General features: G+C 47.8%; 1 protein-coding gene across 1 annotated transcript in view; it reads right to left on the bottom strand.

Annotated features, from left to right (window-relative positions):
- Positions 1-24,810, bottom strand: part of PKD1 (polycystin 1, transient receptor potential channel interacting) — a 69,827-nt gene that overhangs the window by 32,275 nt on the left and 12,742 nt on the right. Inside the window, exons 7-17 of the mRNA XM_033166412.1 lie at positions 19,999-20,207; positions 19,159-19,274; positions 18,940-19,066; positions 17,709-17,983; positions 16,132-16,881; positions 15,337-15,468; positions 14,730-14,905; positions 14,060-14,193; positions 7,627-11,252; positions 5,941-6,087; positions 1,226-1,369 (exon numbers count right to left, since the gene is read on the bottom strand). Coding sequence (XP_033022303.1) covers positions 1,226-1,369; positions 5,941-6,087; positions 7,627-11,252; positions 14,060-14,193; positions 14,730-14,905; positions 15,337-15,468; positions 16,132-16,881; positions 17,709-17,983; positions 18,940-19,066; positions 19,159-19,274; positions 19,999-20,207 — 5,836 coding nt within the window. The remainder of the gene's footprint in view (positions 1-1,225; positions 1,370-5,940; positions 6,088-7,626; positions 11,253-14,059; positions 14,194-14,729; positions 14,906-15,336; positions 15,469-16,131; positions 16,882-17,708; positions 17,984-18,939; positions 19,067-19,158; positions 19,275-19,998; positions 20,208-24,810) is intronic.

Here is a 24,810-nt window from a genome sequence, read left to right as displayed (position 1 = left end):
GCAGGGCCCCATCACTTGGTTTAAAGCAGGCTTCCCTAACCTGGTACCCTCCAGATGCTGCAGACTACAACTCCCATCAGCCCCAGTCAGCAAAGCCAATGGTCAAGGATGGTGGGAGTTGCAGTTCAACAGCAACTTGAAACTAGATCTGACAGAGACTCAAGAGGTCTGTTCTCTGTAAGAATCATGTTCTCTACTTGACGAGGAAGTAGGATCTCTTGGGAGCTTTTGTTTGTTGTCGCTTTAAATGTTTATAGACCACACTTCCATAAAAACACAGCCAAGTGGTATACAGAATACATAAATACTGGTTGGTAAAAAGAAATTCACATGGCAAAGGCCTGTGTGAATAATACAGTTTATAGGAAGTGTCTGAAAGAAGGCAGGGATGATTCCTGATAAACATCAATCAGCAGTGAGTTTCACAGGGCAGGGCCCACCGCACTAAAAGCTCGATCCCTAGTAAAGGCTGTCTAAATCTCAGGGATTTCCCAGAGTGCTCCATCAGCTGTGGCATAAGGAATTCAGTGAGAACTTCCATCTCATGCTCAGCCTGTATATAAGTGTAAATAAAATCTGATTATCACAGAAACTCCATAAAGTCTCCAGTGGCCATCAATCCAAGGAATCCAAACCCATGAAAAGTGTTCGGACCCTGGAAAACCTCTCACCGCCTAGAGATTGGGTTGTGCTTAACAACACAGGCCACATTCACAACAGAACATTTAAAACACTGTGATACCACTTTAAACAGCCACGGCTTCCTGCCAAAGATTTTGGGAGCTGTATGGTGTGAAAGTGGGAAAAGTGGGTAGAGAAAAACTTTTTTTCTCCCTCTCTCATAACACTAGAAGTTGTGGGCATCCAATGAATGCTGGAAGAATCCTTCATGCAGTGCATAGTTAAAACCATGGAACTATCTCCCACAACAACTAGGGTGACTTTAAAAGAGGACTAGAAAAATCCATGGCGGAGACCATGGTGCTCTGTCTCCATGGTCAGAGGCGGCAAAGCTTCTGAATACCAGTTGCTAGAACACACATGACGGGAGAGTACTCCTGTGCTCAAGGCCTGCTTTGCGGGTTTCCCATCTGGTCAGGATGCTGGACTAGATGGGCCAATGGTATGATCTATGTTCCTACTTATAGGGGGCACATCAGGCACCCAATTAACTGGCAACTGACTGTGCAAGGCTGACCCCAGAAATATCCAACGGCCACCTTACCCCTTGTTTGGAATTATTCTGGCAGTTCAAGCAGGTGCCCTCCAGGTACACATAGGAGCTGCGGCTCACTTCGTAGACAGACTGGGCCTTGCAAGAGACACACTCCAGGGAGACGATGGGGACCGTCCCCTTCTTCAGTAGCACCTGGGAAAGAAAGCACAGTGAGTCCACAGAAGCAGAGGTGTCAGCAGAATCCCTCCCCAGAGGATAACTGGAGCAAGCAGAGTCTGTGTTAAAAAGAAAGAAAAGAAAGAGCAGAATTCTGAACTATAAGAATCTGAATTCTGCACCATGAGGCCCTGAATCCCACAACCGATATATTTCTTTTCTTAATTTTTTTTAGGTTAACTTGTTTGTAACATCTGATTTTATTGGTAATTTTAAAGTATATTTTATGTAAACTGCTTAGAGGTTTTGATCATTGAGCAGTATATAATTTCTACTAAATAAATATAAATTCTGCAAAACTAATGGATTTACATAATTTCCCCATCATTTTGTGTGATTTGTTCTGTTACTTAAAATAATCATTTTGCACGATGTAGGCTGTAATCTATAGGATGACATGGGGCTGGGGGAAGGAGGGGCAGTCCATGTGACATACAGACCTAGAAGGGGTTTTATCTAACAGGACTAGGAAGATTCCATGTTCATCGAAAACAACCTTCCCTAGCCTGATACCCTACAGTATTTTGGACTACGGTTCTCATCACCCCCAGCATCATAAAACGGCTATGGTGGCTGGGGGATAATGGGAGTTGTATTCCAAAACATCTGCTGGGTACCAGTTTAGGGAAGGCTGGCATGAACAGGCCCTTTTTCACACAGCTGGAATCTACAGACAAAGAGTGATGATTTTCCAACCCCACAAGAGGGACTTTGCATTTTGAGGGTCACATCCCCTCCAACCATTAGTTAATACTACACAACTTTGCTCCAGGGGATTATTTCATCAAAATTACCCCAGGCTTCACTAAATTAAAGGCTGCCAAGTTTGTATTTGCTTCTGCTTCCTGCCTACATCAGATACGTTGTGTTTTACGTTTCTCTTAGATGCCTTAGTCTCAGAATCCCAGGTTTGTAACCTGCTACCTATAGCACTTGGGAGGGACTTGTTCTGCCCATATCTCCATCCGAGAATCAACTCTACAAGCTGACCTCATGGCTGCCTCATCAGCCTACTTTGGGAGTCCTGTTTGGTTTTATAGTTTTTCTTCATTCCACCCACCCCTAACTCCTACTTTGGGTAACATCTTAATAATGAAGAGTTCTGGAGGACTCAAAAGCTTTCCACACTTGTGTAACACTTTGGTTGGTCCCACTGAAGCTATTGCCCAACTGTGGATTGTTGGAGAAAGGGGAATACCGATCACCAAGGTTTTCCTCAATTAGGCAATCGAAAACAGGACTGCTGACTGATTAAGCAAACAAAAAGGGCAAGTATGAAAAAGGCTTGGAAATGATAATTGAATGGCAAATGCCCAGAATTCCTAGCTGGGTTCCATAGGGAAATGCTTTGCTAAACCCTGGCACCCCAGGATGGCCTCCACTTCCATGGAACACTTGTCTCTCCAACAGCATAGGAAACGGTCTCATAATGAGCCAGATCATTGGTCCAGCTACCTCAATACTGTCTGCACTAACTGGCAGCATCTCTCCAGGGAATAATATAACATGTAGTTAAACTATGGAACTCACTCCCACAGGAGGCAGTGGTGGCCTCCCACTTGAATGGCTTGAAAAGAAGACTGGGCAAATTCATATTGGTGCCAAGTAGCCATGATTGCTCTGTTCTGCCATGTTCGTGGAAAACAATCTTACTCGGCTACGAGTGATCACCAAAGAAGAAAGCTCTGCCTTCATGGTTGGAGGCAGCAATGCTTCTGAATATGAGTTGCTGGAAATCACAGGAGGGGAGGGTTGTTCTTGTGCTCAGGTCCTGCCTGCAGGTTCCCTTTGGGACATCTGGGTGGCCTCTGTGAGAGCAGGATGCTGGACTATGATGGGCCTTTGACCCAAGGAGTGTGGTGGAGTCTCCTTCTTTGGAGGTCTTTAAGCAGAGGCTTGACAGCCATCTGTCAGGAATGCTTTGATGGTGTTTCCTGCTTGGCAGGGGGTTGGACTGGATGGCCCTTGTGGTCTCTTCCAACTCTATGATTCCATAATTCAATCCAGCAGGCTCTTCTTAGATTATTACAAATTATTTCCCAATCCTACCTGGAGATGCTGGGGGTTGTACCTGGGGCCTTCTGCAATACAAAGCAGATGCTCCACTATTGAGCTATAGCAACTGTGAGATACTCCTGCTATTGTGCCATTATCTCCATGCAACTCTAAATAACTCCAGAAGCCAAGGCTGTCTCTTGAGCCTTCCGGCGATAATAGGCATTTTTGACAGTAGCGATAGAGCTGTTGTTTAATGTGGCAGGCTGTTAAAAGAGCACCAAAGCCCTCCCTCTGCAGAGCAAGATTGAAGGGCCCCATCTGTTCCTCCCGTCCCTGCGACAGTCAAATCATTGTTTTGCATTCATGTAGGCAAGCGAGATAGTACGGAATGTCCTTGAAAGACTATCAATTTGACTTTGGTTCTTTCTGCCTCCCCACCACACCTTCCTCTTTCCTTCCAGTCTTCAGTTTCCAAAAGAACAACACACACACACACACACACACACACACACGGAAAGAGGGAGAAGAGCAAAAGGGAGATCAAGGCAGTAAGAATTTCCACTTGCAGACAAACGGCATCTCGGGTTGCCAAGCCTCTCCTGGAGCTGGTGATAGAAACCATAAGGTTTTTTGGCCTGCAGATTCCTTTTGCTGCTCAGTTTTGTTTTGCGGCCTACCAATAGGTGCAGTTATTTAAAAAAGAAGGGGGAAAGTGTGTGTGTGTTGCCCTCCCTCTCTCCCTCTGCTTTTCCAAGGCACCATGGGAAGAAAAGCAAAAAAGAAAACCCTCGGCTATGAGCAAAAGGGTTCTTTTTCTCTCCTAATGTTCATATTTGTAGATGGGCAACTCTGGGCATTCCACGCCTGCGTCTGCAACCCCACCCAACACACTGGGCTATCCTAATCTATCTGGCAGCTGTCTCCCTGCAGAAATGGGAGCCATGTAGCTCAGTGATAAAGCATCTGCTTTGCATCCAGAAGGTCCCAGGTTCAATCCGCAATTGGCATCTCCAGGTAAAAAGACTGAGGTGTCAGGGTTGGGGATGAGCTCCCTCTCGCCATGAGGCCTGGAGAGACCTTTGCAGAGACAACAGTGATGGGCCAGATGGGCCAATGATTTCACATATGGTACGTCTGTGTAGGAAGAGGAAGATCCCAATGTCAATCCCTGGTAGGGCTAAGAAACAGCCCCTGTCTAAAAACCTGGAGAGCTGCTGCCAGTTAGTGTAAACAATACTGACTCAGTATAAGGCGGCTTCCTATGTTCCTGTTTAAATCAGCCATTTATTCAGAACCATGAGAACTGGAATCTTACATTTTAGTGGAAGGAATATAGATGAGTAATATAGCACTTGCTTTGCATACAAAAAGTTCCAAGTTCAGTTCCTAATGGTACCTTCAGGAAGGGCTAGGAGAGACTCCCTATCTGAAACCTTGAAGAGTCACTACCTGCCAATGTAGTCAGTACTGAGCTAGAGGCACCAAAGGTAGGACTCCACATATAGCAACATGTGTGTGTGTGTGTGTGTGTGTGGACCTTTAGGACCTGCTGCTTCTCAATGAAAGCAGCACTTTCAATTTCCTTTGCAATCTTTAACAAGCTTCCCGATGGGGGAGCTGAAGCCACAGGAGACTGACTTCACCACAGTCACACTGTGAATCTGTGGCAGAGCCAGAATGCAAACCCAGGCCTCCCAAATCAGAGTTCATCCTATCCCACTTGTGCACTTTGAGGGGGGGCCATTTTCAGTCCAAGGGCCACATTCATTCGTGAGCAACTTTCCAGGGGCCACATGCTAGTGGTGGGTAAAGCCAAAAGCAGTGAAATATCTATGGGAGCAGAAATCCTGGGACTTTTCGGCTCAAACTTCACCTCAGAACCTCAGCCTCAGCCATGAACATGCAACACTAGTGGGGCACAATGGTTAGAGTGTCAGACTTGGACCTTGCAGGCATGAGTTCAAATTCCCACTCAGCCATGAAGCTCAATGGGTGATATTGGGCCAGCCACCTTCTCTCACCCTAATCTACCCCACAGGGTTCTTGTGAGGATAAAATGGAGAGGAGGCAGAACCATGTAAACCACCTTGGAGGAAACATGGGATAGAAATATAAGAACAAAACCAATAACATTACCACAGTAACAATGGTAGTGTAGAGCTTACGGGTATTGCAAGCATTACAGAGAATATGTGTGAGGTGATGTGAATGCTTAAAAATGGGAAGTTTTGTTTTGGGGTGGCGATGTCATGATGGCTGGGGCTGATGGGAGTTGTACTGAAAGATTTACGAAGACAGAACAAATTCTCAGATTCATCGGGGAGGCAGGCGTGAGTGGCTCTGATCCCAGGGACCTGAATGCAGTCTCAACAGAGCACCACAATCATCAGTACGAACTAGGGCCCTGTGTGGCTGTTCACACAATTACCGGTAAGTACCAGTGGAGGGGCATTCTCAAGGAGAGTATGAGCCTGCCCTTCCCTACTACCCTGAAGCAACCCACAACGGCAGTACAGGAAGGCACTGTTTGAGGACTCCATAACACCAACCGTTTGATTCGTAGCTTCAGGACTCATCCCCATTTTCCAGACGACGAGGTCAAATGTGTACTCCACATCTGCTTCCAGTATGGATCGGGAAACGGTAACGACTCCCCCTGTGGCAGTGAAGTTGAGCGCACACCCCACAGATGAGCTCTGTTGCACACAAGGAAACAGGGAGGAGGAGGGCAGAGGAGACATTCAAAACCTGCCTTAAAACGGAAGGTCAGTCCTGTCCTGAGGGTCTGAGACCAGAACCTGGGTATAGGTCAAACTTCTTCCTGTTCTAGTACCCTCATCTTGTTAAAACAGGCTGCACCAACCGTGGCAGGGCTGGCTGGAGCTGATGGGAGCTGTACTCCAAAATCTGAAGGGCACCAGGTTGGCATGCCAAAGGAAAGAGGGGAAGTGAGTAAGAATAAATGCAACTTCCACACCTACAAACGGCCTCCGATGGCCAAAGGCCGAGGGAGCCGGCGTTTGTCCGCAGACAGCTTCCGGGTCATGTGGCCAGCATGACAGAGCCGCTTCTGGTGAACCAGAGGAGCGCACGGAAATGCCGTTTACCTTCCCGCTGGAGTGGTCCCTATTTATCTACTTGCACTTTGACGTGCTTTCGAACTGCTAGGTGGGCAGGAGCTGGGACCGAGCAACGGGAGCTCACCCCGTCGTGAGGATTCAAACCGCCGACCTTCTGATCAGCAAGCCCTAGACTCTGTGGTTTAACCCACATACTTCAGGGCAAAATATGTATGCCGTCAAAACACAATTTTGGAACAGTCATGAAAGATAGCAAAATAAAGGTGGTGTGAAACAGGGCAGGTGAGTGTTTTCCCATTAACAGTCCTGGGGCTCTGTTCCTAAAATTGGGCAAAGGAAGTCAAACATTTGAACCGAGGGTGTTTAATGGGAAAACACCACTGCAGTCTAATGAAAAGAACCTCTTTGTGGGGTGGGAATCCAATGCACAGGTATAGGATAGGAAATACCTGGCTTGTCAGCAGAACAGGTGGATCTCAGGATTGTAGCTGATCCCAAGCTGAACCTGAGACAGCAGTGTGATGCGGCTGCCAAAAAGGCTAATCTGATTTGGGACTTTGTTAACCAAATTATGGTTTCCAGTGCATACGAATCAATCACCTGGGGATGAGGTGGGGGCTCTCCTTGATCTAACTGGATTTTCTGCGTTGAGCAGGGGGGTTTAGATGACCTAATAAACCCCCACCCACTTGCATCTCTAGAATTCTATTTTAGGCACATACATGCCATACATTTAAACTAAATTTTGTCCGCCCCCCCTTCCCCCGCCCCAAAGAACCCTGGGAACTGTAGTTTATGCCTCAGCAACCTGAACAAACTACAACTCCTAATATTCTTGCGGGGGGGGGGGGGGAATGTACCTTAAATATATTGTGTCAATGCAGCCACAGTCTTGAGCTCAGCAAGCTTTAAGCCAAACCCAGCTACTGTGCCCCCCCTCCCAGTTGCCAATCCAAAAAGCGAAACACATCAAGGCAGAAAGCAGGAGGAGAATGGGGTCTCGGCTCACAATGCCCCTCCCCTTTCTCAAAGTACAGATCTCCTGCAGCACTAGTTCCAGACCAGGCTTCTAAGTCTTTAGAATGATGGAAATCAGATCCCACAAGCGCACCCCCACCCAGCTGCTCCTTCACTCAAAGCCCAGGGCTTGCTTACCTTGGAGGAAGACATACAAGACCACTGATAATGCAACGGCGTCTGTTCCCAGTCTTCCAGGTTAGGGTCGTAGGATTTCTCCCCGTCCAAGATCAGGTCCCGGGTGCTGGACCACACACGGTATGATCCTCCATCGATGATGGGCACAAGCTTGTTAGGCGTGACAGTTACGTTTGCAAAAATGCTCTTGGACAGTGGTGTGTCTCCGAAAGAGACCAGGAACTTGAAGCAGTAGGTGCCCAGGTTGAGTGCCAGCTTGGGGATGACCAACTGTGGCCGGCTCACATCCACGTTGGACAGGAGGACTTTGTCAGAGGCGCCCAGTTGCAGGCAGCTGGGGGCTTTGTAAATCTCCCACACATACTTGGTCTGGTACCTAGTGCAGCCCCGCAAGTCAAGCTGGGCTTCCAAGTAATTCTTCTGCGACCGCTTCATGACCACTTGCCCAGGTAACGCCAACTCAGCTTCTGGCTCTTCACATTCTAGAACCTGGACCGTGATGGTGAGCTGGGCGATGGAGAAGCTGATGAGGTTGGAGGCATTCACTTCCACCAAGTAATCCCCGGGCCTTAGGTAGATATGGCTGGCGGATGGCACACTTGTCCTTTCAGCTGGAGAACCATCTCCAAAGTGCCACCCAAAGGCAACTTGCCTTGCGCTGGGCAGCACAGACACCTCAAACGCCGTCGTCCGGTTAGCAAAGGAGCTGACAGGCAGGAGGGAAAGTTGCGTTATGAGGTCTTGGACTTCCATCACAATGGTTATGTTCAGGCTGCCCAGACGGTTCCAAGCGGTGAGATGGATCTCCAGCCGACCTGGAGCTTCTGGGGTATAAGAGATGCTTCGGCCTTCCACGCGGACCTGAGAACGACCGTGGTCTCCCTCCAAGGAGAGCTGCCACAAATATGACACCCGCGAGCCACTGTCAACCTCAGCTGTGAAGCTCCTCTCTACTCCAACAGGCATGCCTTGCTCACAGCAGTCTGCGACCTTCAAGCTATGGATGGCCTCCAGCACCACAATGAGGACTTCTGTGTAGTCCACACTGATGTGGTTCTCCGCAGTCACCCTTACTAAGTAATCTCCAACCTGGGTGAATGTATAGGTGAAGCTGGAAGAGTTGAGTGCCATTGAGTGGTTCCCGCTGACACTCATCTTATAGCTCACAGAGGAACCAGAAGCCATCCCAATGACAAAGGATACCTCTTCCCCAGGCTCCAGCACCTCCTTGCCCACAGTGAGTTTTAGGCCCTGAATTGGGTCTTCCACGGTCACGCTGTGGCAGGTCACATCCCAGCTGACATCGTTGGAAGCATTTAAGCAGACGGAGAAGACTCCAGGTGAGGGGAATGTCAAGGCCACTCTTTGCCCACATATGGTGGTGTTCAGCAGCTTCCAGGTCCAAGCTACGTCAGAACCCCTTTCCAGCTCCCCAGAGAAGTTTACCTCTGAGCCTGACTCAACATAGCCAGTATAATTCAGCCTCACAGTCCTGATCCTCACTCCCACAATGGGCTCCTGAATGTATACCACAAGCGTTGCGTTGGCAGAGCCAAATTTGTTCTCTGCCACGACGGTAACTGCCTTGGCACCAGGACTTGGGAAGGAATGTGTGATGGCAGAGGAGGCAGTTTGGAGAAAGAGGCCGTCCTCCAGGTACCAAACATACATCAATCCAGTCCCAGCAGTGACGCTCGTACTTATGTTCACAGAAATGTTGACCGCAGCAGGGTTGGGGTAAGCGATGGGCTTCAAGACACCAACCTGCTCAATGAACTCCACTGTCTTGTTCACTGTTGAGCTCCCCAGCATATTTGTGGCTTTCAGGTGGATGACGTAGACCCCTGCTTCCAGGACAACCAGGGAGAAGGTCTTTCCTGCAGAAGTCTGCACAGGGTGGTTTTCCTTCAGGAGAGCCCAGTTGTAGGAGATGTTGGTGCCATCCCTCACTGCCGCCTGGATCTGGAGCGTCTTGTTGGTGGGGAAGTAGGTGTCATCCATGAGGTCGCCACCGGCAATGTGAAGCCCTTCGATCTGCTCCAAGACGTAGATGAAGATGCTGTCCTGCAGGCACCCAATCTCGTTCTCTGCAGTCACGATTACATTGAATGTCCCGATTGAACGGAAAGTGTAGGAGATGGTGGAGTAGCCTGGGATGGGGGTGCACCTGTCGCACAAGATCCAGGAGTACCGGATAGCAGTGCCAGCGAGGAGGGTGGCCGTGAAGCTCACAGAACCATTCAGAGGCACCACCGTCCTGCTGGCGTTGATGGTCAAGCCTTGGAGGCGCCTCTTCACTGTCACATTAAGCCTTGCTTCACGGAAGCTCACATTGTTCCAGCCCGTCAGGGTGATGGCATAGGTGCCACTCTTGTTGTAGGAGTGGGTGATGAATTTCCCCAGCTGGCTCATGCCATCCCCAAAGTACCACAGATAGCTCACATTGGTCCCACTAGCATTGGCAGAGAACAGGTAGACTTGGTTCAGTTCCAAAACCTTCGAGCCGTTGGACTCAATCCTGACTACCCCAACCGGCTCTTGGACTTCCACGAACACCGAGTCGTTATTGAAAGATACGTTGTTGCAGACTGTCACTGTGACCAAGTAGACACCGGGGGCTTTGTAGGTGTAACTAACTTCCGTCCCACCAAACCGAGTGGATTCGTTTGTCCCAAAGTCCCAGAGGTAGCGATAGGGGTAAGGGGGTAAAGCTGTGACTTGGAACTTGCTTTCGTTGCCCAGTCTCACGAACTGCGGCCTTATGAACAGTGAGACGTTGGTGACCTCTGGCTCCACACAGACCTCGGTGTAATAATGAGCTTTGTTGACCTTGCTTGAGAGGACCAAAGAAAGATGAAAGGTGCCACTGCGGGTGAAGTTGTGTCTCACTGTTGGGTCCCCATTCACAGTGACGTTGGACGACCCATCTCCAAACGTCCAGTCAAAAAGGTAGTCCTCTGGGTTACCAGAAACATAGGCAGTGAGTTGTACGTCGGGGTGCTCTGGGATACAAGTGGAAGGCTCGATCTTGAGAACCATCAGCACGAATATCCGGACAGGAACAGCTTGGGAAACAGAGTTGACTGGATTCGTCGCTGTGACGTTTACTGTGCAATTCATCTCCTTTAAATAGATGTGCATCACGGATGCCAGAGAACTGTTCACCACAGTCCCATCACCCATGTCGAATATCCATAGGATGCTGTCCCCTGTTTCCACAGAAGCAGTGATCTCTACTGGCGTGCGGAGTTCCATTGCTTCCTCCAGAACCACCTGCAGTCCGCTAATCTCTTCAAAGACACGGTAACTCTGGAACGTTTCTACAGCACTAATGGTGTTGTTGGCTCTCAGGCTGACGTTGTACACCCCCTTGTTGCTGTAGGTGTGGACTATGGCCGGCAGGCTTTGCACAAACGCCACAATGCCATCCCCAAAATCCCAGGTGTAAGAGACCCCATAGCTAGACGGCAGGGGGACAGCTTCGAAAGTGACAGGGCGACCAGCAACCAAGACATCTGCGTCAACTTCCAGGGTCACTTCCATCAGGTAAGTATAGATGTGGACAGGAATCGTGTAGGTTAGGTTCTCAAATTCATTAGATACTAAAACACTCAGGATATATTCACCTGCATTTGTGACCAGGCCGGGGAGAAGGGGGCAGGGGGAGAGAGGGAGAGGGAGGGAGAGAAATGAATAAGAACTTCCCACTCCTGTGATTTCTCTCTTTGAACAATATGTGCATATTTGGTAGATGAAGGATAAGCAACTGTGAAATGCTTACTTTTGAGGATGTTTTGGTTTGCATCTTAATCATTTTTTTAAATTTAAAAAAATCTGTCCAGTTTTTACTGCTCTGTTGCATGCTGCTCTGGGCACCTTTAGTTGGAAAGGGAGGGCAACAGCAACAATCTGTCAATTTCATTGAGAAGGGGGAAATCTGTCAATTTCGGTTTCTCTCAGTTTCCCATTTTTCCACTCTTATGTTGTTATCCAGATCCATTTGGAAACATTCCCACATCATGAAAATCCATCAGCATTTCAGTGCTAATTTCTCCCACTGTACAAATCTTTCTATAAAATCTTGCCTAATATGCACATTTTAATGTAACAATTTCCCCTAATACAACCAACTTTTGTATGCTGTTTTCAGTAACTGTACTTCAAAATTCAGAGGTTTGAATTTCTGAGGATGGCTGAGTTTCATTCTCATATTATTTCAGAAAGGATAAATTAGGTAAGGCTGCCATGAAAGGAGAACTGAATTGATTTTCTTCCCCATCCCCATCTTTCATGTCAGAGAGGGGACAGGACTGAATGAGGAACACCCAACACTACAGAGACTGTCTTCCAGAGTGGAATGAGAGAACAAATCAAGAAAAAGTACTTAATCTGCACCATTTGCTCTTAAAAACACAAAATTTGGAGCACATTGGTTTCACTTGCCAAACAGAGCGTATGAAGATTTGAATGTTATCAGATAATTTCATTCTGCGTATTCATTTATTTATATCATTTGTGCTTGATGTTCAAAACATCATGCATAGAAAACCTCATAAGAAGAATAAACAATAAAAACTTTAAAATACAGCCAAATTAGCAGCAGAGAAATCCTCTGAACATAAGCACCGTATTTTTCGCTCCATAGGGCACACCGGACCATAGGGCGCACCTCGTTTTTAGAGGGGGAAACAAGAAAAAAAATATTTTTCTGGTTTTCCTCCTCTAAAAGCCCTGTTTTTTTGAGGATCAGCTAAAAGTTTTGCAGCTTTTTTTTGCAAAGGGAAAAGCCCTTTTTTGAGGATCAACTAAAAGTTTTGCAGCTTTTTTGCAAAGGGAAAAGCCCTGTTTTTTTGAGGATCAGCTAAAAGTTTTGCAGCTTTTTTTGCAAAGGGAAAAGCCCTGGTTTTTTTGAGGATCAGCTAAAAATTTTGCAGCTTTTTTGCAAAGGGGGAAAAGCAAAGCTCCTTTTGCAAAGGGGGAAAAGCAAAGAGGAAAAGCCCCATTTTTATGGGGTTCAACTCACATTGCTGCAGCTTCTAAAGGAAAGGGAGCCGTTTCTACAGTTTCCAGACAGATAATCTAATCAGCCAGTCACATGTCACTGGGGAAACAAACAACCTCCCTCTGCAGCACATTCAACAATTGAGGGCGGGGCTGAAAGGGAGCCAGGACTCTTATCTCTCCCCCGATCTCTTGCTGATCAGCTGCTGAGCGGGGTCCTTTCAACACCCCCTTTTCTCTTTGTAACATTAAAAGCATGATCCTCTTTTGGCCCCTGGGCAATTCAGCTCCAGGGACCACCATTCGCTCCATAAGACGCACAGATATTTTCCCCTTACTTTTTAGGAGGAAAAAAGTGCGTCTTATGGAGCGAAAAATATGGCAAGTTCCCAAGCGGTCCCCAGAAGAGGCAGGTCTTGCAACTCCCTTCTAGAGGCCTGAAATGAGCTCTAACAGCCTTGAAAGGGCAATTATCACAAAAAAGCTCCTTAGCTGGTCAGTCAAATGACAAACACACTGGTTTTGTGTGACAATCCCTGTTGATTTAGAGGGTTGTTGATCGTGCAGGAACCTTTCTCATAAAACCCCCACAGTGCATTTGCCTGTTAATTAATTGCAAACTACTTGACGGTCACAATAACATGGGACCAGACACCACATTCATGATATATAATTCCTGAAATATAAAACGTTGCAATTGGCGCTGTATGATGTCCTACATCTCCCTTGCCATGAGAGAATTTGGGGGAGGAATCCTACCAAAAGAGGACAACTTGCCTTCCAAAGACCATCCATCAATGGGAATTTCACACAAGGCCATTATACACCACACTTAATAGCAACCAGTTGGCTAACTACTTCTTGCTGAGGTCAACCTGACCTCCCACAGGGATGGAACACAGAGTAGAGCACCAGGAGTACCGGTAGTTCAAAAATGCCAAGGGGGAACATTTGGGGAGAGGCAATCTCAAAGGAACTTGCTTTGTAGAGCCACTGAGTGCTGTCTGCGTACACAAGAGGCAGCGACTAGAAAAGGGGAAGGGGCCACAAAGTGAACTCTGAGAGTTGGGATAGCTCAGTCGGTAAAGCATGAGACTTTTAATCTCTGGGTCATGGGCTTGAGCCCCACGCTGGCCAAAAAGATTCCTGCATTGCAGGGAGTTGGTCCAGATGACCCTTGCGGGCCCTTCCAACTCTATGATTCTATGAATTCCCAGCTGCTTGTTGGGCCCATTTGGGTGCTAATAGTAGTCAGATACTTAGCTGTGATTCCTGCATTGCAGGAGGTCCATTGGGTCCCTTCAAAGTCTATAGTTCTATGGCTATGATTTGAATCTACACAGAAAGTAGAAGCTGTCCTAGGCACACATCATCCCATTTGCCCAATTGGCCATGGTCGCAAACAAAAAACAAAACAGAACACCTTTCTCACCTGATTCTTGGTAGGTATGCGATACATTATGCCCAATTACAACCTGATGAATGTTGGGGTCTGGCACGAGGAAAGACTCGTTATAGGGAGGCCTGAACTGGAAAGCAACATGGTCGCCGTCTCCAAAGTCCCACCTGCAGAGCAGAAAAGGTAGTAAGGCATGCAGTTGCAGGCAGGTAACAGATCTCCCTGTGGAGATGGCACTCCCGAATCGGTGGCACATGCCCTTCTGGCTTGCACTCTTTATAAAGACTTGAGGAATGAGATTATCACCCCTCTTTTATTGTCCATTCTGGGTCACCCAACCACTGCCACAGTGTCCTTTTTCTTGGCAGATCAAGAGGAGCAGGTGACAGCAAAGGTTGCAAGGCTTTTAGCTGGGGCAATCAGAATAAGATCCACCATTTGACTATTGATTCAAAACCCCAAAATGTATTTTATATAATTGACTTTTTATTTCTATTTTTTTGTATATTGCATTGTTGTTTTATTCATTCCATTCAATTAAATGCAGTTGCAGGCAGGTAACGGAAAAGCTGGAAGGCCAACACAGCTGCCCAGTCCATGGAAAACCTGCTACCCACCCCTGATTCATGGAGTGGAAACACTCCCCTGCGCAGCCCTTCTTTTTCATTCTGTTTTGTTCCAATCATACATCAGGAGAACTCACAGGAATGTGGCATCCACAGCAGAGTCTATTGTAACCGTGGCTGCCAGTTCCACAGTGCTGTTCTGAGGGACGAGGGGTGGGATCTCAGAGACCACCAGATCCTTCATCCTGTTCATCTTCTCCACGGTGATGTTGTAGTCCACAGTAACGTTGCTGACGTGGTTGGAGGCAGTGAGCTATAAGGGAAGGGGAAAAGAAAGAAATAGCTCTGGCACAGTATGGAACAGATATATAACCAAGGGGCATGTGCACCATGACATCCTTCAGCATCTGTTTCCCCCTCCTCTCCATCATCCACTCTGGGAGAGAGAAACGTGCTGGAAATCCTCACATGCTTTTACCCCTTCATTCCTCTCCTTGTTACCCAACGCGTAAGAACATAAATGCAAACGATCATCAGGTCCAAAGGGGCCCATCTAGCCCAGCCTTCCTGTTCTCACAGTGGCCAACCAATGGGAAGCCCGTAAGCAGGACCTGAGCAGAAGAGTACTCTCCCCTCCTGTGGTTTCAAGCAACTGGCATTCAAAAGCACTGTTGCCTTCAGCAGTGAAGGCAGAGCAAAGCCATCATGGCTAGTACCCATTGGTAGCAGCTGCCCGTGACTTACCGACAGCTTGTACACAGCCGGTGTCTGGTAAATAACATGGAAGACATCGTTGTAGAAAGTGAAAGAGCGCTTATCGTCCACAGTCCACCGGAAGGTAACGTCCGATCCGGCATCCATCATGGGGACGTAACTCTGCAATGGATGGGAACAGGCAGGCACGAGTTTCAGAGACAAGTTTACATGTGACTTTCCACTTCAAATCATGGCCATTCTCAGAGCGGGGCCCCTGGCAAGTAGGCCCCATCATTCTCAAACCACTTTTGTCAAAAAGCAGAGGAGAAGTCAACAGTATGACAAACTCAGAAAGGGACGGATCTGACAATGATTAGCTGGAAAATGGTGTAACAGCCTTCCCCAGCCTGGTGAGCTCCAGATGTTTTGGACTGTAATAGCCACAGATGTGCTGGCAGGGGCTGATGGGAGTTGTAGTACAAAATAGCAGTGTTGGGCAGGGTTAATACGAGTTGCAGCACAAAGCACTCAGGAAGGCTGAGTTAGAACACATAAGCGTTTTAGTGCCTATTTTCCTGAACATACACATTTTTGCAAACCACTTCCCTTCATATAATGCATTTTAAGTTATTTTCACTAATATATGCATTTTTTTACACCCACACACCCACACCCGCTTTTGTACACATATCTTGGCTGAAGCACCGCATTGCAAAATTCAGAAAAGTGCAAATTTGAAAGGATAAGTGTATTTCGGTTTGTGCATAGTTCCAGAACGTGCAGATGAGGCAGGGTGGTGCTTAAAGGAGAACCAAAGCAAATTTATCTCCTTACCCTACTTACCACACGGTTATTCAGCAAGACTCTGGTCTCTGGGTCTGGGGTTGCGCGGAGGCCTCGGATGGCATCCTCTGCTTTCACAGTGATGGTGATGTTCTGGGAGCTGACGGCATTCTCTGCCCACAGCACTCGGGTGCTGGCATTCTCCCCGATGTTCTCCAGCACGACGACTGAGAACCAGGTATCATTGGTGTCCCTGGTGCACTCAGGCACAAGTGGGATGACAGCAGGCGGGCAGCTCCTTCCAAAGGGAAAGCTCTGGCTCCCCGCAAACCATCCAGCAGTTGCGTTCGTCCCAGAAGAGATTTTCACCACCAGCCAAGTGTGATTGCTTTCCACGTAGATTCGGCCACCTTGCTCTGGAGGGTAAATGATGCGGAGACCCGAAACCGGAGAGACAACCACGAAGTCACAGGATAGGTTGGCGCTGAAGGCTCCGTTCTCTACAGTGGCCCTCACGGCATAAAGGCCAGGGCGGTCCACACCCAAATTCTCTTCCCTGATAATGGCTACTGTCTTTTCAGCAACAGAAAGGACCCTAAAGTAGCAGGTGGAATCGTTATGCCAGCCACCGGCCTCAGGGTACACGAGAGAGCCTGGCTCCCAGTCTGAAGAGTTCAGGGTGAAGTAACTCATCTGGTAAGATGGCGCCTGGCTTGGGTGGCAAAGAATGAAGGCCCCAGGCCCTGCGTCGTGCTGGATGCTCACGGTGTCATTTGGCCTGACGAAAGTGTCTTTGTTCCTGAAGTGCAACTGTGAAAGAGAGGTCACGGTCACTTCGATACTCCAAGCCCAGCCCACTCTGTATGGGTCACTGCAGGCCCTACCACCACCCCTGTACTGCAACTGTGAGTTGAGTGTTGGGTGCAGGGGTTGGTTATGCTGGTCACACCCAACTGGGTACAGCAGGCTCAAAATAACTCATTTATCTAAGATACTGTGCCCACGTTTGCTTATTTCTTTCGTGCTCCCAATCCATTTTCCTTTTGTGAGTCTGAGGTCTGGGCAGAGGTGGAGCTAGCTTCTCCGGCACCTGGAGCGGCGCACAAGCTGTGCACCCAGGGGTGGGGCTAGCCTCCCGCGGGGGCATGGCAATGTCACCCCCCTCAGGGATGACACCTGGGGCGGACCGCACCCACCGCACCTCCTTCCTCCGCCAGTGGGCCTGGGACTATCGGTTTTTTTCCCCTTTTGTGATTTGTAAACCACCCTGGCAGCCTTTCTTGGTTAACGTACAGCATAAAAATTATTTAATTCCATCTGTTACATCTTCTCAACCAAATTGGTCAATAATGCAGCTATCTGCCCATACAAGCCTCCTGCTTACCAAGAGCGCAGCCCAGGCTGCAACACATCAGAAGCAGACAACGGGGCAAAGCAAAACTAGTCAAGGTAGCAGAAACTACTGAGCCCAAGCAGACTCTCAGAGGAAAGGAGGGCGGCAGCGGCCAGGATTAGTAACAGAGTCTAGCCAGAAGCAATTGGACTCGGTATATTGATTCCAGAAAATATTACTGAGTGACTTAATATGGCACGATGGTAGAAATACCCCGGATGCACTTTGGGTTCAAAACACTCACAAGGTAGCGTGTGGAAGGGCCAGGTGGCAAGGTAAAAAGTGACTCTTTGAGTTTGCTCCTCCCTGACAGGTTTTCACAAGTGCGAGGAGAGGGGCTGGGCGAGCTGGTGGCAGAGTTGTTGGCACAAGTCTTCGGATCGCAGCAGTTTTGTAGCGGAAGGCATGTATTGGTCAAAGGGCACCACAGGAGCCCAAGCGCACACTCCATTTCTGCCCACGTCCCATTCTCTTCCGAATTGGGTAACAGCTCCGTGGTGTTCAGGACTTCCTTGCAGACTATGGGCAGGAAGGAGAAAACAGATAAATATTGCCTGAGCCTTAAATGGGCTCCAGAGATGTATTAATATTTTTATTTATTTAATCAAGAACATAACACCCCGTAACATGTAAGATATAAAAAACAGATGTAAAATATAGTTGAACAGAAATTAAAACGAAACACATGAAACCAAAAATCAAGGTACAAATTTGAGTTGTTGCATTCATAATATCTGGGAAGAATAATAATTATTGATACTGGGGGAGCAAAACACATCCTTTTCTGTTATGTTCTGCTTGTAAATATGTTGTCTGGGGTGGGTGGGTTGTCTTATGACATTCTTGTGTGACGCTGAAGGGTTACTAAGTGTTCCCTTGTACACAGTGGTGTAACAAAGGCTGGACAAAACAACAATGCTGGAACATTTGTGGTATGAAAAGTTACAGGATTTCAGCAGGAAGCTACGGGCATGCAATGATTGGAAAAGAAGCAGCATCTCTGCCCCCAAACTCTTTGCAGGTGCAAAGAGTATTGAAAGCTGGATTGTATATAACCATCCTGAAACGTGAGCACAAATAATCTTGAATAATGCACAATAAAAGGGGTGTCTGCCAGCCCCAAGAAAGCCCTGGTTTTCTGCTACTCTGGTGGGTAGGACCTGAACCAGTGGATTCAAATGACAAAGAAGGAGATTCGGACTAAACATTAGAAAGAGCTGTTTGACAGTGGAACAGACTCCTTGGAAAGGTGGTGGACATTACTGATTGCCATCGGTCAAAGAGTTTTTAGCTGCGATTCCTGCATTGCAGGGGACTGACTCTTGGGGTACCTTCCAAGTCTACAATATTATGATTCTATAACGTTCCAATGTAATGCAGAAACTGGGGCATGAGACCAACTTCCTTCTTCTCGTACAAATATTTCAGATTCACATTAGCAAGAATTCCCAGCTAGCCACATAATGGCATCTCACCTTCTGTGAGTGCTGGGCGGTGCACTCGAAACCGGACTTGGACATCCCTCTTCAGCTCCTGAGTCACAAGCTCCAAGGCTACCAAATAACCCTCCTGCTGGAACTCCAAGCTGGGAAACACCACCGTCTGGAAAACACAACACTCAAAAGGTTCACAGAGCTGCAGGGTGCCTTAGCAGGGGAGATCTGGGCCGGAAGGGAACCACTAGCATTCCTCACCTCCACCGTTCCTGACGGGGCTGACAGCTCCTCAGTTTCCGTAGCGTTGCTCGTGGCCACAGGAGTATCAAAGGTGGGAGTGCCCAGGTAAAAGTGCTCAGCATTTAAAAAGATCTCTGTTTAAAAGGAACAGGTAGGGAATAAAGTTAGCCTCTATCCCTTTTTCTTATAGAGTGACATTAAGAGGAGACTGTCGGATCAGGCCAGTAGCGCATCTAGTCCAGCATCCTGTTTTCACAGTGGCTGAACAGTTGCCTGTGGGAGACCTGTAAGCAAGACCCATGCCTAAGCACATAACATATATCAAGTTATGTTACATATTTGTTGCTATATAAAAAAATAAAAAAACCACTTAAAAAACCCCCCCACAACTACCACAGCTATTGGGAAACAGAAGAATCAATTGGACGGAAGATGCACTTATTTTGGACACCATCTAGTTATTTGGATACTTTCAATGGGAAAATGTACCTGGATGCATCTTCCAAAGTTATTATTAAATTCCTCCCCACAAGCCTTTGAAGGACAAGCAGCCTTCTGATTCTGTAAAAAGCAAGCCTGCCCCAGGAAGCCGATGGGCAGAGCCTACTCAGTGCCTGGATATAATTTTCATGGACTGGGGGAAGAACTTCTGTGTCCTTTGTAACTCCTTGCCCTTCCCTCCCAGCCAGAAAAAAAACTAGAGTAAGTCACACAGAGCAGAAAGACTGCAAAGGATGAGAGAAATGATGCACAATGTGTTGTCCGGGTTGCAGAATTCTTGGTGCAGAATTTTAATGTCAAGTACAGAGCTCTGCCCACAAGCTGCCTCCAAGAGAGACCCCTCATGAAGCCACCCACCTTGCGGCTTGTGCTCGCAGACATAGCTGTGCTTGGCTGTGCAGAGGTCTGTGTTGCACTGGCCGGCTGGGCCCATCCGGACACAGTGGTCAGCATTGGACGGGTGAGGCTCTCCAGGGAGCCAGTTCTGACAGCTCTGCAGATTGAAGCCTTCCTCTCGCTGCAGAGGGCTGGGGCTTGCGTTGAACCCGATCCAGACATCCAAGCTCCTTTTTGGGGAAGAGAAAGTCCAGAATAGTATCAGGGAATCACAAGGCATTAAGCACGCCACCAGTGCATGCATGGAGGAGTTTGCAATCCGAATTCCAAAACTGGAGGAGGCAAGAGCAGGGGTGCCAAAGGCAAGAAAGCGAATCTTACAGAGTCCATCTAGCTCATTAACGTGTACACTGACTGGCAGTGGCTCTCCAGGGTTTCAGGTGGGGGTAATTTCCAGCCCTACCTGGAGATGCCATTGGGTACCGAACCTCAGACGCCCTGCTTGCAAATCAGATGCTCTACCACCTAAAAATAAAGCAAGCTTCTAGTCTTCATCGTTCTGAATAAAGGGCTGATTTAAAGAGGAACGGAGGAAGCTGCCTTAACAGTGAGTCAGACCCTTGATCCATCTAGCTTATTATTATCTACACTGATTAGCAGAGGCTCTCCAGGGTTTCAGGCAGGGGTCTTTTCCCAGCCCTACCTGGAGATACTGGGGATTGAACCTGGGACCTTCTACATGCAAAGTACTGGTAGATATTCTATCACTAGAAGAAGAACGGGAGGAAATGCTTAGGCTTCTGAGCAAGGTCAGTCAATCAGTAGGAGATTAAGCTGGAAGGGTCGTGCCAAAAGCTCCATGCAAACTGTGATTTACCACCCAAATCTAACCAACATCTAATTTCTTGGTGCTGAAATGGGCTGATGTTCTGAACACTGGTAACTCTTGCATTGGACTAGCACAACAAATTGTACACAGGACTGTCAACAACAGATTCTCAGTAATTCCCATTAGCTCAAAATGGAACTGTGGGGCTACTAACTGGAACTGGCTAGGAAGATCACTTTTCCCAGTTTTCAAACAGCTGCAGTGGCTGCTCATCTGTTTTCAGGCGCAATTTGTAGTGCAGGTGGTCATGTTTAAGGCCTTCCACATATCAGTTGCTGGAAATGGCAGGAGAGGAGACTGCTCTTGTGCTCGGGTCCTTCTTACGGGTGCATCTGGTTAACCACCATGAGAAAAGGATGCTGGACTAGATGGGCCATTGGTCTGATTCCGCAGGTTATTCTTATGTTGTTATGCTTAGGAGCTGGGGACCTAAAGGACCACTTTCAACCTAACTGATCATCACCTAGGGCCCTCTTCCACATTCCTCTGAAGTAGGGAGAGGGTGATAACTGGAGAGAAGGCTTTCTCAGTTGTGACACCTTATGTGGCAGCCTTCCCCAACCTGGTGCCCTTCAGATGTTTGGCACAACTCCCACACAGCCTGAGCCTGCATGGCCATTTTGCCCTAGCCAGCTTCAACTGTTACAGTGCTCTCTCTTCCAGCTAACGGAGGTTAAAAGACAGCAGGGTGCAAAAACACAGGAACAACCTTGGCTAGAAGGGGTGGAGGCACTGAAGTGGATGTCTGCATGATTTAGCAGCCGCAGAAGCAAAGAGTGTGGCTGGAAGAAGATGTCACATTTCCACGAACGCCACACTTCGAAGCCTGACATTTCACGAGCACTCTGGACACATCTGGTTGGAATAACAACCCTTCTCACCATTGGGGACATTTCTCTCCCACTTGAATCTGCTCTGAAATTGCAGTCTCTGTTGTAATTCAGGGAGGCTGCTAAGAAATGTGCATTGTCCAGATGTACCGAAATCAGCCTCTGAGTACGGCAGCCTGCTGCTCCTTGGGAAAGCTTGGGGCTTGTAGGAGCAGCACTCCTCTTTGGGTGCCTCTGATGATCGACTGCTATGTGGCTCAGTTTCCATCGGACTGTGGGAAATGGAGCAAAACAGGACCCTGGAGCCACCAACTTTTGGCACTGCCTCTCTAAATCACTCTGTTCCAGCTGGTCATTGCAATAACTTTGTAACTAAGAACTAAATAATTGAGCTTCCTTCTTTCCTCCTCCCTTCCAACTGCCTTTTCTTTTGTGTTGTGCCTTTTAAATTGTAACCCCAAGAGAAGGGACTGCCCTATCACTCATGATGCAGAGCCACTCTGGACAGCACCAGTTATTAGATAATCAGAGTAAAAGTATGCTTTTAGCTTGTTTATGTATTTGTGTTACTGTACTTTATTCTTGTTATGAATCACTTTGGGTGCTTTTCGTTGTTGTTGTTGTGGGAAGCAGTACATTTTCAATAAACCCGTACATTAATTCAACTATGACCAAGCCTCTTCCCATCTCCACCCTTGCTGAAGTAGCGGGTGTCTTCCATAAGACAAGACGGCGTGGCTTAGCTTGCAAGAAGATAATAAGTGGTTCTCCTACCACTGAGACTCTTTGCTGGTCCTAGTAATAAATGAGGTCATCTCAAAAAAGAGCTTTTGCAGTGAAAAAACGGTGACAAAAATAACTTGGCCTTCCAAGCCAGTAGGGCGTGCTTTTTCCTCCTTCTTTTTAAGCTACAAAAATATGTCTAAAGAACAAGAAACCGACTGTGTTTTGCTCCTGAGCAATTGGCTTCACTTAGAGACTAGGAAACATCCAAGCCGCTGCCATCTCTGAAGGCCCAGAGAGATTTTCCTGTCCTAATTCCAGCTATGATCTAACTCAACTCATTCCCCACCCCACTCAGAAAAACGACGAGATGGGACTGCACCTCCCGCCTGCTGACCACTGGGCTCAAGTGGGGGCTCTTTGGGCAAGTGTGTCAGTGGGCAGGAGGGATGGGCAAATCTATTCGCTTTGGCTGCTCTCCGTTTCTCATTTCTCCAGTCTTAAATTTGGTTCTCCACATTTTCACGTCAGTTAGCTGATTATTATTTCTGAAAAGTCCTCACGACAAAATACATCAGCATTTGGATGTGGATTTTTTCCTAACATACAAACTTTTGTATGCAACTTTCCCCTACCATGCATGCTTTTGCAAAGCATTTCCCCCTAACAGAATGCATTTTTGCAGGCAAGTTTTGTTAACTTGTGCATTTCCATGCACACTTTGCCCCCCCCCCCCAGTACATGCATTTTTGTACACGTCGCTTGGCTGGAAAACAGCATTGCAAAATGTGGAGAAGTGCAGATTTCGTTCACGTACTCTTTCGGAAAGTGCGGATTAGGTAGATTCGCCTTTAAATGCAAAGCGAATCAAATTTCTCCCTCACCCCAAGTGGGCACCTTCCCCACCAAGCACTTCCTTCCTTGAGCACTCAACACCTTGTGGAGAGGTGGGGGTGGCTCCACCAGCTGAAGAAGAGGAACAGCAAGAAAAAGAGGAGAAAGACATCAGGCATTGCCTTGTTCTTATGTCTCCTGGGTCAGTACTTGTCGTTGTGCTCCACCTTGGATTTTGATACGAGTGGGTGGCATAAAAATATTTTTATAAACTTTTTTTTAAAAGCATCAATGGAGAGAGAGAGAGAGAGAGAGAGAGAGAGAGAGAGAGTTCTCTGGCTGCCACACAGGCTAATGGGAAACAGATTCCTTCTGCAGTTGCTTTCCCACAAGAAACTGAGTATGTGAAGGACCTTCCAAGAAAATGCTCAGTAGCTCCACCAATTCATCTTCTATCACTGAACTAGAAGCGGGGGACGGAGGGGGCGGTTGGACGGACGGGAGGAGGAAACTTCATCAGCTTGGAATCCTTTGCGCCCTGTTTATCTAATAGAACAGATCAAATAAATACAGCAATACCAGGACGTAGATGACACTGGGACGGGGTGGGGAGGGATGAGAGGGGAAGCAAGGCGTACGGCAGCTGGGAAGGAGCTCACCCCACCGCGCCCCATCCCCTCCCTTGGGGGGTTTCATTCCGCCTTCAGCCCATCCAGCAAAACAAAACAAAAATACACAGCAACACCCCAGCCTGCACATGAATTGAAGTCAAGAGGCAGTATCCAGCTGAGTTGTATTCAAAGTAATCCCACATAAGTCAGTGTTCAAGCCCACCGATTTCAACGGATCTGCTCAGAGCAGGACTAGCACTGGACATCACCCAAAGGCCGAGAGAGCAACTGGCCAGTGACTCTTAGTGACTCTACAACCAAAGGTTGGACGTATCAATAATCTCAGACTCCAACCCTGAAAAGAGCCCAAATCTGGGATATAGAAGAAGGGCCAGTTGGGAAAATGGACTTGGACCTTGAGCTGGAGAAAAAAGATTCATGTGGCGGTCTTCCCCCAACCTCGTGCCCTCAAGCTGTTTTGGACTGCAACTCCCATCAGCATGGCTCTTGAAACAAACCAGATGGGGTACTGGCTGGGGGATGATAAGAGTTGTAGTCCAAAGCAGCTGGAGGGCACCAGGCTGGGGAAGGCTGTGTTAAGGACTTTGAAGGGAATAAAACACAGATGTTCTCAGTCTTGTCTGTGAGGTATTTGAGCAGATGCCGGCTAGAGCCCAGTGCCGGAGGAAACTGGCTGTCTTTCCTCCAGACGGATGAATCGGGAACTACGTAATGAGAAGCAGTCAACAAAAGAAAGGACAGCTCCTCCAGGTGTCCTGTTATTGCTGATTTGCTTGCACAAAGCTTAGATCAGACATCCCCAAACTCTGCTCTCCAGATGCTCTAGGACTACACCTCCCATCATCCCTAGCTAACAGGACCAGTGGTCAGGGATGATGGGAATTGTAGTCCCAAAACATCTGGAGGGCCGAGTTTGGCGGTGCCT

The sequence above is a fragment of the Lacerta agilis genome, chromosome 13 (assembly GCF_009819535.1).
Source record: "Lacerta agilis isolate rLacAgi1 chromosome 13, rLacAgi1.pri, whole genome shotgun sequence".
Classification (NCBI taxonomy): domain Eukaryota; kingdom Metazoa; phylum Chordata; class Lepidosauria; order Squamata; family Lacertidae; genus Lacerta; species Lacerta agilis.
The sequence above is the reverse complement of the archived record's forward strand: the minus strand, read 5'-3'. Positions and strand labels throughout refer to the sequence as shown.